The sequence below is a fragment of the Phalacrocorax carbo genome, chromosome 6 (assembly GCF_963921805.1).
Source record: "Phalacrocorax carbo chromosome 6, bPhaCar2.1, whole genome shotgun sequence".
NCBI lineage: Eukaryota > Metazoa > Chordata > Aves > Suliformes > Phalacrocoracidae > Phalacrocorax > Phalacrocorax carbo.
This window is the reverse complement of record NC_087518.1, coordinates 37273256-37290463: the sequence shown is the minus strand read 5'-3', so window position 1 is coordinate 37290463 and position 17208 is coordinate 37273256. Positions and strand designations below refer to the sequence as shown.

The 17208-nt window shown below is 36.8% G+C and overlaps 1 protein-coding gene across 10 annotated transcripts in view; it reads left to right on the top strand.

Moving 5' to 3' along the window:
- KCNT2 (potassium sodium-activated channel subfamily T member 2) overlaps positions 1-9161 on the top strand; it is a 144229-nt gene extending 135068 nt beyond the window's left edge. For 7 of the 10 annotated variants that reach the window (XM_064454747.1, XM_064454744.1, XM_064454743.1 and 4 more), the window contains 3 exons: positions 200-500; positions 3809-3893; positions 7582-9161. In XM_064454747.1, the coding sequence (XP_064310817.1) occupies positions 200-500; positions 3809-3893; positions 7582-7693 (498 nt within the window). In that variant the 3' untranslated portion in view covers positions 7694-9161. Of the gene's footprint in view, positions 1-199; positions 501-3808; positions 3894-7581 lie in introns of those variants that run through there. The other 3 variants (XM_064454748.1, XM_064454749.1, XR_010373412.1) reach the window with 2 other exon arrangements.
- The last annotated feature ends 8047 nt before the right edge of the window (positions 9162-17208 follow it).

Genomic DNA, 17208 nt, shown 5'->3' with positions numbered 1-17208 from the left:
ATGAGCTTTTTACATAAAAAGCTCAAAGTCTAGTAAAGGGCACCAAATTCAGGAACACTTGCTAAGTACAAACAGCTGAACCCCCTCAGCTCCAATGCAACCAAAACATGTTCAAACTGCACTGTTGAAAAAAGGAGAGAACATCTTAATCTGCTTCTGTTTCTTAAAGCCCTCAATCTCTTGTCATTTTCCTTTCAAGTCTCAAATCTCTATCAGTGTGGAAGAATGGGAAGACACTAAAGACACCAAAGAACAGATTAGTTATCGTAGTAATCATCGTAACTCAACATCTAGTGATCAGTCTGATCATCCCTTGTTACGACGAAAAAGCATGCAGTGGGCCCGACGGCTGAGCCGAAGAGTACCAAGACACTCTGGTAAAACAGCTGAGAAGATAAACCAGCAGCGAATGAACCTTTACAGGAGGTCAGAAAGGCAGGAGCTTGCTGAACTTGTGAAAAACAGAATGAAGCATCTGGGCCTTTCTCCAGCAGGATATGGTATGATCGCTGTAATGCTTCAAGTTCATCTTGCATAATAGTAATGTTCTTATTAAGCTATTTTTAAGAACTGAGGGTGCCATAAACAAAATATTACATTTATGATAATGGTCTGGTTTTGGTATTTTGGGTTTTTTTGGGGGGTGGGTGGTGTTTTGTGGTTGTTTTTCTTTTTAACTGAGGGAAAAATGCTGGAGCATCTTCAATCGGTTCTATTATCACCCATTGCTATTTTCAGATGGAAAGTTCAGAAGGCAACATGTCAGTCACATTTATATTTAGCACACGATGGTGTGTGCAGAACGTATAAACATTCCTGCCTGAACAACTGCATCATATTTCCACTAGCTTGTTGAAATGTATATGAAGAGAGAACTGTTGTGAAGTTCACTCATATGTCAAGGTGGAGACTTGTTAATGTGAAGGATATTGGCATTAATTTTAAAAATTGTGGGGAAAATGTAAAGGATCATGTCAAAGTAATTTTTATGAAGCATGTTTCACAAGGTTTAGGTGTCATTTTTATCCATCAATTCCTCCTCCAGCAAGGAAGATGCTGGGTTTTGTTTGTTTTGTTTTTAAAAAAAAAAAAAAAAACAAAACAAAGAAAAAAAGCTATTGACAAGATCTCTGTAGCACCTTTTTTAATATGTGCATCACAGCTGCCTGCGTTGCCTTCCTATGGTCTTGGCTCTGTAATATGTTGTTTGGAAACCCCCAGAACTACGAGTTCTAGTTTTCCTAGACAAACCAAGAATTTCTACATCCCAACATATTTGTCTGCATAGTAGGTCCAATATTGAGTTTAGTGGTTTCTACTCCAGGAGCACCAACAATCAGGTTCCCATACTCAGTTTTCATTTGAAGAATCTAAAACGTACCGTTTTGTGTGTTAGTTTTAATTTTTTCAACACAATTATTTTTAAATTTTACTTTTCCATAAAATATCCATGAATTGAAAGTAAATGTGGTATTTCCTGCAGAATGAATATTTTTCATTGTCCATTTTAACTACATGCATTCTTAAAGCTAGGTCAAAACATCTTAGGATGCCAGCAGGAATGTATTACCCAACAGCAGTTCTTATTGTTGCTATTGATACAAAATCAACCTAATTCTGAGAGAAGGCTGTTGCAGAATACATGGCTATTTTGCTCAATCTTTACAAATTAGATATGTGAATACAAGCTCTTTATCCCACACTCCAACTGGATAAATACTATTCCTACTTTTCTGTGGATACTATATGACTCAGCAGGAAGATTCAGGACTAAATATTTTCCACGAGTGACACAGGCCACAATAACATTTGATCAACATCAAAGAAGTTTTGTTAGTTTGATTCATATTTGTACTAGTAATAAAAAAAACTCATTGTATTCCTGCTTTTCTTTTAAAATCCTGGTTAAAATCCAACAGTAAATGTTCATTTAAATTTTGGGAAGATTATATACTATCAAGATTTTGGTGTTCTGCAGATAAGTCAGTGCTTCACCTGATTACATATATCTGCCCTGATTCTGATTTATAAATTTTCATTATCACTTCCCTATTTTCTTACAGATGCGCCTCATTATAAAGAAAGCTACTTTTATAGCCCCAGAGGCACCCACATTCTGGGGAGAAAAAAAGGAGACAAACCCCAAAACAAAACCGAAAAACTCAAAAAGCCACAAAGCAGTTTTACACGCGGTCAGATGCAAACCTGGGTTGTCACCTTCCCACTGCCATCTCTTCAACTTCCCTCACATTCAGAGAGAGATTTCATAAGCCTTTCACTCCTTTTCAGAGCTAGCTCACTCCCCACTCATCCCTCTACTTATTAATATGGAATAGAATCAGTCTTGCCAGTTAGCTCCCTGTAGAAGTTAAACATACCCCTTAGTACCATCTCTCTGCATGTGCGGGGGAAAAGAAAAGTAGGGGGGAAAAGAAACAACAACAAACACCAAACCAAAAACCACTAAAACAAAAAAGCAAACAGGAAAGAAAGTAAATCACAACTGCTTATATATTTCCATGTATGGGGATTATGTCTAAAGTCAATTTCACATCTTCAGTGTCTTTTTTACATGGATAACCTAATAAACTCTAAGACCTCCAAATTTAAATTTTATTAACTGAATTCATGTAAGCCAATTGAGACACACAGTTTTGACTATGCAGAGGTGTTATGATGTTAGTATGGTGGTACAGGTGCTTGTCTAACTAGTTACAACACTGCATCAGTTTCACCTTACAGAAATAAGCTGTACTGTAAAACACCATTTTAGCTGTATACTTGCATCAATACTAAGAGTCTACGTGAGCGTATCTGATTGTTTTCTAGACAGAGTACTTATAGTAGTACATATAAGTGATAGAAGCATGTAGAAAAATTAACCATACTAGAAAGTACCCAATACAGTAATTTTCAACCTACAGACTATATATAAAGAATACTTTGTTAACAAAAGATTTAGGAATTGCATTAGAACTAGAGTGGGCTTTTTCTGTTCCAAATCATCTTACCTAAAATGCTGGGGAGAAATTAACACAGAAGAAATGCCTCTCCTTTTTAGTCCTATCAAATTAAAAGTAGTCTCACTTCAATGACCCAAGAAGTGTACCAAGAGAAAGCTATACGAAAGGTCCTGCAATGACAGGTAGCAATGACAAAAACGTAGCAAGACTTGACTAGGCAAAAATCTTAAAGATTTTCTGCCAACCTTCATTTACACATACCGTCAGAAGACTAGTTAAAAATGCAAGAAGCAAATACCAATTTCCATTGATACAGCATTCACATTTCAACCCACCGGCACAGGTGATAAAAGAAAAATGCTTACTAGATAAATAGGGAAAGGGAAAAAATGTTTATATTGACCTAATTTGGAAATGGATGAGAAGGCCGTACACCTGCATTTAACCTCGTTTATCACTTGAACTCAGTGTCAACTGGGGATAGAAGTATCTACTTCCCACACACTAACATAAGCTGCACGACAGATTGGTAAACTAGTCTAAAACTGGGTTGAATTCAGAATTGCTATGACCAGAAAAATACAAAAGAACATTTTTAGAACATTCAGAAAGAAAACAGGATAATTTGAGAGCTGATAACTCAAAAGACGCTATGTCAGATAGTTCCAATTCAAGTACAGGTGAAAAGAAGTAGTTGAACATACTTGAAATCACTGACACCTGACTTTTTGACAGTTCTCTAAACCAAAGGTGATCTTTTGTCAACTTAGTTCCTCAGAAATCATACTTTTCACAATTTGTTTATAAATATAATTAATTTGGTATGGGGGTTTTTTGTCTTCTAGATGAAATGAATGATCATCAGAACACCCTTTCTTACATCCTCATCAATCCTTCTCCAGATACAAGATTAGAGCTGAATGATATAGTGTAAGTAAAGCACATATACACAAAAAAAGTAATCACAAGACATGCAAAATTTCTGTTTGCACTTTGTCGTATTATTTTCCTGCTGGAAAAGAACCCCAAACTTCCTCATGCACCTGCAAAAAATAGAAATATGGAGACTTCTGTTTAAATAGACACCTAGTTACATATATATGTATACGTTTAAAATATACATATAAATATATAATATCTATGTTACTAATGCTCTTACCTCCATATTCTCTCACCCTCCTCTTACTGTATTTTAAAAAAATATTCTAAGCAAGTCTGCTGGATAGCTTCATGGAATTAATATTGTTATTAAATTCTTGCTTATAGTTTAGCTACCCAGTCTTAATAGAAAGATCAACCCTACAAAATCAGTGTTTTTGAATCAGATTTTGTTACATGGGTTCAAAGGTCATTAAACAGCAGTCAACCCCTGAATATCATGTGGTATTCATGCTTAAATAAATTCATGTCCAAATACAAATGCAGGACCTTAACACAGGAATTTTTTTCACTTGCTTACCAGGAATTACATGGAAAAAAATAGAGAAAAAGTGAACACAAATTTGAACTGTCAAAGTTTTGCAAGTCAGGAATTTCAGATACTTATCTGGCACTGTCTCATACTGAAGTCCAATGCAATTCTTGTGTTAAGGTCCTGAGACATTTCTGCCTCTAGCCTCTCCTGCCTCACTATACTAACACACCCCATCTACTCCACAGGAAAGAAACCGTGTAGCCCAGTTGTGCAAGGTCCTCCACATCAGCACTGACCCACCTCACTGCTTGCACACAAGGAAGAAAACTGAACTATTAGCCCTCCCGATACTAAAACAAAACCACCATAGTGCTTTGTAGCAGCGTAGTATGAAAAGCATAGCTTAATATTAACTGTATCAAACAGCAAAGACAATTATCGTAAAATTTGTTGAAATTATTTGGACTACTATTTTGTTATGGAACTCCACAGAATGATCTGTACTAATATTTAACCTGTAAATTCACATACTGTTACCTAGTCTATCTAGTTGGACTAGGTATCTTGCATTCCATTGTTCATTCTTTGCAGAAACAAAGGTACTCAGCAATCCAATATTGCATAATTTTGCAGTGGTACTGAATTTGTAGTGTCCTACCTACACATATTTATTGGGTACATTAGGTAACATACAACCCTGAACCAGCACATGAGGAAATTTTCTCGGCTTTTAGAGATGGGTTGCACCCAGAGCAGCATTCACAGCTGTTGCTTTCTCAAAAAGCTTACTTTTAGTCTTCGCATTTGTTAGCTTTGCAAGCTAATGTTTAGTATCTTGACCTGATGGAGTATAAAGGACAATGATCTCACTGTCTTTATTGAACAATTAAAACAAAAGCACTTACATTTCAAGTGGTATTCCCTATAAAAACATCAAATGCAGAGCTGCAGTTTCAGTTCCAAGAGTTGCAATTGGGAGTTCAAAATTTCAGCAATCTGCAGCAACATCCAGAGATCACACAGAGGGATTGCTTAGCAGTACTGCTCCAGACATGCTTAAGACCACCGAGATTTGGCAGCTGTGACATCAGGACAGTTATAAACCCTCAAGGCTCTTGACATATATTCAGGCTTCTTAGAAATTTATCAAGGTTTATCACTATACCAGCCTAGTTCATTTTTTACTTAAGTGATGCTGTAATTTACTTACAACAGAATTATTTGCGATGTAGAACTTGTGAATTACGTATTTCAGGTACAAGCCTTTTCGGTTTGGTTTTTTTTGGGGTGTGTGGTGGTTTGTTTTGTGGCGGTTTTTTTTTTTTAGAATAAACTGAGATATACAGAAACACCTGATTCCCTCCCCCCAATCCAAAGAAACTTATTAAAACAAAACTAAAAAAAACATCCCCCAAAAAAACCCCAAACCACCAAGCAAGAAAAGAAAGATTGTTTTTCATGTGTTTAAACATGCTTCATTTGGATTTGATGAACAGAATAGACCGGCCTCTTCCACTACTCCTCAGTTTCATTGACTGGACCAGCAAAATAAATAGGTTGTTTTATGTATGTTTATTATGTAGACATAAATGTTAACTCCAGATGTTATAAATAGAGGGCAATAAGTCTGACTTTGTAAACAAATACATACCACAAGAACATGATCTAGATAGGAACAGTACAAGTAGATTTTTTTTTTTAATCCCGTATTTAGGTCAACTCTTTTTTTACACAAATATATTCAGGCTATTTGTAGCAACAAACTGTGTGAGAGAGAAAATGCTACTATTCTATTTTAGCTCTGAGAGAAGGAGAAACTTTAACAAAGTAACAGAGGCAGGTGGTGTTTCCAAATCATGGAGATGAGGTGATTCTCTTGGGTATCCACCATAAAACCAATGTCCCACAGACTGAGGTTTGAAGAGTCAGGAACATTCTGTTACTAGGTGAGGTGGAAACAGATACAGTTTTCAGATACTGTGTGAAAACATGACAGTGACTGCTCATACACTTGCAGATCATGTTAGTTCTTTTAATCAATATTTTCCATTTTATTTTGTTAAAGGAATTTTCAGGGTATTTTAAATCTGGGGCAAAACATACTCTTTAAACCGAATGGTAGAATTTCATAGCCTGTAAAACCAGAAACTTTCTTCAGGGCCACTGTAAAATGATACAGCAAATCTTTATAAGCACCACACTTTTGTATTTGGATATTTAAGCATTTATGTGGGTAGACATATGGCACTAAGATTCCTGAGAATGAGATTCTTCTACATTTCATTTTCCTGCATTTGATTTTATTTACTTTGAAAAAAAAAGCCAAAAACACCCACACAAAAACACCCCACCAGTCAAATTGATGATTTGAATTAAAATTTCCAGTGGCTTGAACAGTACTGCTCATCTTTGGACAAGTTCGAGATACTGGGATTGAATCTAGTTGTCTCTCTTTTTAGGAGCTTAGTGGTGCTGGAAAGCACTGATTGATAGTTCAGAATACTGAAATACTAGTTCTGCAGCAGCACAAAGCTGCTACTGCATCAGTCCTAAAAGCTATCTCAGATCAGATAGTTTAGATGGTTTGTCACTCAAGACAGCTGAAAAAACAGTGCAGAATCTACATGTACAAATTAATGGGAAGCTCTTCCATCCTTATGATAAGAAAAGCATTATTTTAAGCATCTCAAACTTAGATTCAAACTCATAAGGCATTCTAAAACTTCTAAAGTTCTTGAGGAAAGTAAGGGTCCATCCCTAGACTGCCAGCCTACACCAAGATTATGAACATCAGGCTTTTTATTTATTGAGCACAGTGACAAGGATTATCCATTGTTTTCTCAGAAAATTCTTTCAGAAATTACTCTGTGGACTGTTTGTACCTTCTTTAAAGCACAAATAAAGGAGTTACCTAAAGAAATACAGGGTTACTGACAAAGGAAGGGTCAGTCAAAATTAAGGTTTAGCTGTGCCTCATACATACAGGTGATGTCAAGGCAGACAAAACATGAAAAGCTTTTTTATTAGTCCCTAAAGTGAGCGGTGTTACCCAAGTGTCCAAGTTACCCAAGAGGAACTAGACTAAGCACCTTCAAAATAAGTGTCTAAGTCTTCCTCAGATCTTTTCAAGGCTACCACTGTGTATGCTTAATTTATCCTTGCCCCTACCAAGACTTTTTAATAAGTTATGATTTCTTTTTATAGATACTTGATCCGACCTGATCCATTGGCTTATGTTCCAAATACTGCACCCAGCCGAAAAGACAGCTTCTGCAATACAGTGGGACAAGACACAAGGGAGGAAACACAACTTTGATATGTAACTCATCACAAAAATAAGAGACAATTTTATATACGTTGTTTCCACTAACCATTTTGAAAACCAAGTGGTACATTTTATTCAGATTTTGGAAACAAAATGACAGTGGGTAAGTGACCAAATTCAGAAGCGTGGTATCAAGCTTGTGGCCTGTTCAATAGGGTAGTTGAACTTTGCCAGTTTAACAGAATTATGATACCTATTACTATTTAACCAACATGAACAAGTTATTTTAGAAGTGATAGATTCCATCATGCGTTTTGCTTAGATGCTTCTAAGCATATTTATCAAGGTGACAGCATGTCAATGACTAAGCTTCTGACCTACATCAGTAAAGATTATCTGATGCCCATAGAGAGACCATGCATAATCTGTGGTAGAAAAATACGTTAATACCTGAAGGCATCAATGAGGCTTTGCACGTCAAGAATCCAGCCTTTGAAAGAATTTTCAGTCTCAGCCTATCACCCATTTATATTAGAACAGGCTAGTTCCAATTCCATTTTAGCCTGCAGGACTTGAGTGTTAGTTCTCTGGGTTTACACAGATAAGGTTGCGATGACACAGCCTTGTCACACCATAGAGGTTAAGAGCTGAGGCATATCTACTGAAAGATTAGCTCAGAGGAGCCCACTTGGAGGAAAGTCCCTATCATCTCACACAGGCAGCCCCCCACATTTGCAAAAACTGGGAAGGTACTACCTGTGTGAAACTGCAAACAATAGTAGCTCAGGTGAAATATAATCCTTTTAACCTTAGAGATTTTGTCAACGGTAGCCTGAATAGATTGCAATACAAAAGTGAGAGCATCCCTCTAGAAAATTATTTATACAAGTCTTTCCCATTTCCATGAATATGCCAGAACTGCAACTGTCCAAAGTATGTACATGCCCAGCCATTCAGATTACCCAAATGTAGTACATTTTCATATGAAATTATGTATCACACTGAAAATTAAGGAAATTCATGATCCATTCCATAAAGCAAGTGTAATACCACTTTATGTGAAAAGGCACCATGGATTTGAAGAGTCTGTTTTCACATTAAGTACAGAAGAAAGCATCTGCTAGTATATGAAACGTCTGAAGCTGCTACAGCATCTCTAGTCTACACATACAAGAATGCCACAATTGGTCAAGCTTTCTACAGAATTAAGAATGGCTGCACATGGTCTTCCAAAAAAATCACAATCTTGCTGTGCTGTCTGTCACAAAGGGGGAAGAGCATGCTTAAGGTAAAAACCCTACTGTTACAATTGTCTATATAGAACTGGTACAAGGAATTTGGCAGGTAGTCTGGAGACAGCCTGACAGATGGAAAAACTGATTATTCTTTACATTCCCTTGATGTCCTACATGTACAAAAATTCAGTCAAAATTGTTTATATTCTCTTCTATATTATTTGTAGAAAAGCTACAATTTATTTCTGAAAAATAAAACAACAAGTTGCCCCGTGAACAACTCATGGATGCGAGTATGCTTATCAGCATTGTGAGGATGTCAAAGTCAAGTCACTTTCATATTAGGAATGACAGCATATCTGCTATTATTCTCTTCTCTTCCTTTTAATTCTTCCTAAACTTTAACTAATCTCTTCCATATTAAGTCAGGCATCTGAAAACCACAATTATAAAAAAAAATTTCACAGAGGTCTTGGAGTGGACTGAAGCCATCAGAAGATTAAGAATACCAATTTTAAAAGGAAAGAGGATAACTGGAAAGTAGGGTTTCTCAGCAGTTTTTTTTTTTTATATTGACATATTAAAGTAGCATCATTATGCAGAATCACTGAAACCCTTCTGAACCGAGTGCATTATTGTTCAGTGTTTTTCCACACGCCCTAGTCATTTATCAAGTTATTCACAAGACAAAGTATTTCAAGTGTTCCCTCTGGGTACTATGGAAAAAAGAAACAATTGAAACAGCTGCAAGTCACTGAAGTCTACAGGTTTTTAAAAAACAGTATATGGTACAGGATGTTGTTGAAGACCTGTCATCGAAGTTACCCAGAAGACACTGCACGTGCAGTAGGAATAACCTCCTATTTTTAATGCCTTCAGTGAGAAGACTGTATTCCAGTTAGATATTTTTAAAAGTTTCGTAAAAATATTCATTCCAAAATATTAGGAGGATCCTTTGTTTCATACTGAAGGCCTTTCTAACGGAGTCTCAAGTGACAGACAGGATTCCAGGAACATGTCTACCCTTCAGCTGGCAAGTTAGATACTCTGCCTGTGAACAGTGTGTGAATAACACTGAAAGCATTCTCTGTAGTACCCGCAACAGATTTAAGGACTCTGCCACAAGGATCTATAGCTAGGACTTGATGCCTCACATTTAGCAGCCTATAAAGCAGTGGAAACAAGTAGTCAGGTGCCTCCTTTTTCCCACCCAATTCAGCAGAACTGCTGCTCAGCTAGTGTTGAATAGTAGCCCGTAATGTGGTCTGATATTTCTTCAGGCTTAGTGAATTTCTAATTGCTCATTAGCCCCAGAAGGTTTGCTAAAGCAAACACAGAGACACTTGCAGTCTCTAAAATGAATGAAAGGCAATCTTTCTGAACCAAATACTTTGTTCTCTTCGAAATCTACTGGAAGACAAGCAAAGTAATAAAAACTAATGACACCTTCTTATGAAGCAGAAGTTCTAATAACCCATGAATAATATTCCACAAAGTTTCGCTATTCAAAACATAATGCCTTTCACTTTGAAAGCAGCACAGCTTTGTTTCCTCTAGCATATCTTCACAGACAGACCCCATTCTAGTGGGATTTAGACCTTTCAAAAACCGTACCAAGCACCTCTACATTAACACTGAATGAGACAGTATGCACAATCCTTCGGTGGCCAGGGTGGCAATTCTTTAATGGTCACGCTACGGGAAATCTTATGTTCACATGCTTTCTTCTCATCATTATTATCAGAAACGTAATACAAGTCTAGGTGGACTGCAGACCAGACTGAGGAACAGTAACCTCTATGCTTGGTGCTGGAGAAGGGATGATGGAGTTCTAGAATCAGCAGATCCAAATGACTGTTGCACAGAGAAGTTTTGTCTGGTCATAGTTCACTCTGAGAAAGTTAGAGCTATGATCACTGACATAAGCAGGAGATGTAATCCTAGACCTGTTGTCAAAGGTCAGATGGCCATACTACCTATATTTGTTTCCCTCAGTCAAAAAAAAATTACTTGGATGATTTCAATCTGTGCTTAACTGTATGTATTTTTCCCTCCTGACTCACTTCTACCAATAACTCAGAGATGCCCATCTTCCCCAACACTACCTTAACACATACCAAGCAATTTGGTACCCAAAGTCACAATCCCAGTGAAGAAAGTGGTAGCAGAAAATAAATACTTCATTCTCACAGGGGAATTCTCCAGCAAAGTGAGTCCTACCTATGAAAACGTGTTACCTAGTCTGCAATAAAGTAACAAAAATTGTTTCAGTGGAATGCAGTGTGTTTCCTTAACTATTTCACTCCAATTCCAGAACATACATTAATTCACATACAAAGTAGAAAACATATAGGTTGAGTTTTTAACACCTGCAGTAGAATGAGTCAATAAGGTTTTCATGACATTTTGACTTGGAAAAGAACAGTTATTTCCCAGCATATATACTTCCCCTCCTACAAACAGCTTCCTATTACAATTACTCTTCAACAACTTTAAAGTATAAATATTTATATATATATATATATTCCTGAATAGCTCTTACGCATCTTCGTTTACTAATGTGCCAATAAAATGCTGAAGAACAAATAGATTTCAGGCTTCAGCAATGGAGGAAAACTGAAATTACATCAAGTGCACCAGAAATAACACATAATTCTGTAGCTTCTAGGCAGCTAGGGCTGACAGCAACCATTCTGTAATTTTGGACCACTGATGCATGAGGTTTTGCTGCATTGAATTCCACTTGATATCTGAGGGAAATCAGTCACTACAGTCTGGAAATTCATTAATGAAAATCAAGCAGCACAGTGTAGTGGCATCAAGTTGTACAAGGTTATAAAAAATACTTTTTCAAGGCTGTGATACAAATGTGGCATTATAAAATAATGCAATCTGCATAAAATATTGTTGCATATTCTTGGATTTGTATTAGAAGCAGCCCACCCCACTTTGAAACAGGCATACATTGAATAAATATCTGAAGAGCTGCACTTCAAATTTTCAGCCACTGTTCCCTGTGCTTGATGCAGAATATACATTGAAGGGAGACAGGAGAAGAATTATTAATTCATATTAAGTTACAAGAGATGACCAAGACTTTGCTTATGGTCATCTTCTGAAGTTAATCCAAAATACTAAAGATGATTGTTATATACTTCATTATTGCCCACAGTACTAATGCAAGAATGCCGTCAGTAATGGTAATTCAACACAAGCATAAACTATGATGGCCTCTTAAAAAAGCAAATACTTCTGCTTCATAAAGTTGAAAACAAGCATTTGAAGTTTCTATGGACTTAAGTTTCCTATTTGTTCTATAAAATCTGGACTGTATACTGTTACGAATATTTGCAACTAGCCCATGGCAACTGAGGAGAGAGGCTGGAACACAAAGTACAGAATTAAAAGAGTAAACTCTTATTCATGTGCATAAGGTGTCCCAGCCAAATTGGGGCACCCCAAATGGGGTTCAGCATAAGGCTGCTATATAAAGCATTCAGGTACAACGTGATTTGACTAATCACTAACACCCACACTACCAATTACTAACCGTAATAAAATTTCTCTAGATCATTTCCTACTTCTTTTGTCCTTTTGCCAGTATGGCCTGGCTGATGAACAACAGCCAGTTTCTTTAGCAATTGTATAGCTTTTAATGGTCCAGTATTACTCCCACTAGAAGTTATAAACCCTCATTGCTTCTGTAACTCTCCAGTGGTGTGGCAGACTCCAAATGCAAACAGAGAATTGGTGTGCTTGTCTTTTCTTTGGAATATTCTTGAGGTGGTGTTTGTTTTGGGTTTTTGGGTTTTGGTTTTTTTTTTTGGGGGGGGGGGGGGGGGGGGGAGAAGGGGGGGAAGTGGGCAGGGTTTGTTTGGGGTTTTTTTGTTTATCTTTTTAGCTTCACAGGTTATTACCACACAATCATTATGCGGTGTTCCTTCCCCAGGTAAAGGTAGTACAGCTGCAAGGTTCAGCTTATTACATTGCTTGACATAAAGTTCAGGTGTCAGCTATACAAGATTCCATGGCTACTGACAAATCATCAACATATTGTGTCAAGAACAGATCCATTTTTTAAACATACCGTCCTGTAAAACTTTCACAAAGTCTTTATTTCCAGGGCAAGGCTGTCCTTTAGTTTTACTTAAGTATGAACAATACCAAAGCCTCCAGTAAAATTCCACTACCTCATTACATTGCAGAATATAATGTGAACTAATATACAAGAAAGTTTATACAATTTCATACTAGAAAGACTAATATAATGGTTAGGGAAGGGTGTTTTTTTATAGTGCTAAAAAGGTATTGTTACAAAAAGTTTCTCTCAACTTGTGTCTCCTCAGATAAAGAGGTAATGGCCAAGATACTTCTTCTCACTTGCTTCCTCCTCACCTCCCCACCCAAACTGACTCAAAGCTTGCTTTAAATTTCTCCAATGAAAACTTGAAAATTGTCACCCTCTCTGTATTTATCAAAAAAAGAACTTTCTCCTGAGTGACTCTTCCTTGCCTAACTCAAAGAAAATATGATGAAAGGAATAAGGAAGTGCTTCAAGAAGGTTCTTGTCTATCAGGAACTTTTATGACCACTTGGGTGGATTCTACACAAGGCAGAGCAGCATAGCCCAAGACCTTTCACACCACATGAATGCTATTGGTTTTAAAACATGGCGTGGTTTAACACATTTTCTCAACAACACTACATAAGAAATGTCAAGCATGTGATATCTACATCAGCTTCTTCAAGTTTCAGATTTTCTTATCTATAGCATATTCAATAGCTGTATGAACTCAGTCTATTTTGAACATCAGCTAGGAATGAACACAGAACTGAAGTTGCAGCAAAACTCTCAGCAATCAGTAAAATGTGGGGGACAGGGAGGTTGGCCAGTCCTCAGAAAGCTTTACTAAAGATTAGGCAATCTAAGAAACAATCATAATCATAAGCCAGAATGATGGCTGAAGTGCAAAGAAATAACTTTGATTTTTGCAGGTTTTCATATAAATATTACAGAAAGTCGGAATTAATTCCAAAGCAAGAAACTTAATGGAGGAAATTAGGTAGAACATGCCATTGATTTTAGTCCTAGTTATTCCACTATCAAAAATCAGTACAACTATAATTTCTGTACACAGCTAGTACAAGAATCTACAGGCAGGTATAACTCATCCAGACCAATCAGGTCAAAGTATTTAAATTCATTTTTGCAATTGTTCTTATCTATGAGAGTGTTCCATGGTTGCAATTCAGCTGGTCTGATACACCTCTCAAGACTAGTTGCTGCCACATTTACAAGCTTCCTGTCCTGTTTGGGGATAGTGAGACAGGAAATGTGTTTTTAGTGCTCCAGGTTTTTTCCACCCAGATGGAATATTCAATGCCAATGAAGGGATTTTTCCTGGAATATGATTGAACTATGGAATGGTCTACTGCAACAGCTTTCCCCAATGCCAGTTTTAATTGCTCAGTTTTGGGGCACACTGTTGGTCTCTAGATAGATGCTTTAATGGAGAACACATATTGTTTTTGCCTCAGTATCTATATTAGACTGCCTGTATGAAGCATCCAAATATGTTATTCATAGGTGCTTTTTACACTTAGACCATTGACAATGACTGGATAGGATAAACATTAGAAGTTGTCTTATATTTAAAGTACACCCACATCCCACTATGCTAGTCAGAAATGTAAAGTTACCTTTCTAAATTCATATTGGAGCAAACTACTATCTCACAAAGCAAGCCCAATTTCAGCAAAACCAAACTTACTAAGTAGGATTGTTTTAAAGCACATAAGTTCTGTTTGTGTCAACAGTCGGTTAAGCAGAGGTCAAAGCAGCACTGCTAAGGAACTTGAGGTTTCTCACACTGGCTACACACACACGATCACTGCAATTTGAACAATGCAAAGCTGCTGGAAAACTACAATCCACCTGCATTTAGACATGAGTCTTATATGAAGTATTCCCCATCCCTGCCCAGCTATTTGTCTTATGGCCTGTTCTCCATCCACACATGCAGGATAAGGCTTTGTATTCGAAGGTCTAGAGATAGTGGTAGTGTTAGAATAAAAACAAGGCATCAGCATCTGTCTGTAAGCTACAAACATCTGTTAAATATATACACATATATAGATATGTGTATACACATATATAAATTACAAAAAGGCAAAAAAAGCAAGCAAAAAAGCTCAACATAGTTACAGCAAAATAATGGAATGGAGAACCTTTTTGGAAGATGTAAGCAAGTGCAAAAGCTTATCCATAGAAGAATGTTTTGAGGCCTCAGAAACTACAAGCCACCAGATTGTCGGTACGTACCGACAAACAGGTGGCAGCTGAATCAGGAAAGCATTGCAGGACATCAGTCCTTTTGAAGAAAAATCTTATGCTGTACACCTGAGTAAGATGCCAGTTCTATCTCAAGAGCATTGTCACGGAAGCACTTTGAGCAATGCTTACAAATTACTTAGGCCTTGCTCCAGTCACAATGCCCTACTCCCAAGGACAGGGGCACTATTCAAAAACAAAAGACATAAAATATCCAGAATATTTGACTGCTTACAGCCTGGTCCTTTATCAACCTCTGGACCTGTCCCTCAAATTCAGATCAGGTGCTAAGTATTCCCATTAATAGGCTACTTAATTTTTTCTGCGCAGATGACCTGGCTAGTACAGCCCAGCTGCAGCAAATGCAGAGAAGCTTCACACGCCAGTAGACAAACAGAAGATAGCCAGAGGAAACTACACCTTTTTTTTTTTTTTAATTTAACTTGGCAGAGCAGGGATGATGTTAATTACTTTGATTGTAACAGGGTTATTTCTGCAGGGAAGTCCTTAGATCACTATATGGAACTTCCTCATTACCAGCTTTAAAAAAATAAAAAAAGACTAAAGGTACAAATGATGACTAGAAAAATACACAGATGTTTTATTTACCTTCCCTCTTGTTACAGATTTGGCTTCTTTAAAATGTTTATCAGCAACAATTTTATATATAATCCACAACTTCTACCCCTAGTGTATCATTTCACTGTTGCCATCTGAAGGGCTGCTCTTTGCACAGCAACCATCACATTATGGTAGAGGCAATAAACATTTTCTAAAGGCATTTAAGGAATTTGTCAATTTGCATAAAATGAGTTCAATACAGCTGAAGACCAATCAACTATGATAAGCTAATTATAAGCTTTTGTTATTAAATGGAACCAGTGACCCATCAATTCAAATAATCCATGGGCCTTTAAGGCATTCAGCATACTGGACAACTGCTACACTTTTTCTGTGCTCTTGCAGTGTTTCTGGCATATAAAATACTACTCTGCATTAAATATTGTGTATCTTGAAGCAGCGTTGGTTTTCAGGCTGACATCTTCAAATAATTTATTCACATGTCTAGAAGGGAAAGGAATATAGTGCAACATAAGAACAGCTCCCTGGTCATCTGAAAATATTATGCAAGTATTTGGAAAACAACTCCAATTATGAGTGCAAATCAATATAATATCTGAGGCAAGAGATTACTTTTTAATTGGATTGTACTTGTATTTTTTTTTCTTCTATACTTGGAATGAATACATCTATTAAAAAAACAAAGCTGCACTGAATAGAGGATGGCCAAAGGGAATATCTCTATACACTGAGCTACACAAATGGTTGTTTTAAATCAGATAAAACTTAGCCTAAAATTTTATACTCTTCTACAATGGCTTCTAAAGTACAGACATCCCCAATATAAAGATCAAAACACCAAATCTAAAATATAACTTCTCTTAGCTCTGTGTACTGACAAGCAAAATAGTAAACAACATTCCAGCAACCATAAAGGCAATAACAAAATCCAATCATTTGTTACCTTCTTCAGAAACAGCTTTACATTTTTCTGGACAGAAAACATGCTACACTTTTACCAGCCAACAGCAGAACTGGAAGACAGTAATATTCTTGGGTTTATATTTCCTGAAATTATTCTTACCTGATGCAGATAAGTTATTTTTCTAATACCTTTCCACCCCCACCAGTAAGAGCACTTCTGACATAACTAAGACTTTCTTTAAAAAAAGAATAGTTCTGAAGGACAGAGGACTACACAGCTCAACCCTCTCCCCCAGAAACCACAACCCCTGCTGTGACTGTTTGTAAATGACCCCAATCAGAAGACTCACCTGTGTCTGCAGCCAGCCTTAAAGAACCAGCATCATGTCTTACACAGGGCATATTGATTTCATTTGCAAAATAAAATTTAAAGATTTCCCCAAAACACAGCAATATAAACATGAATTTCAAGTGCTTTTGTACTATGACTAATGTAGAATCAAATCTCACTTTTT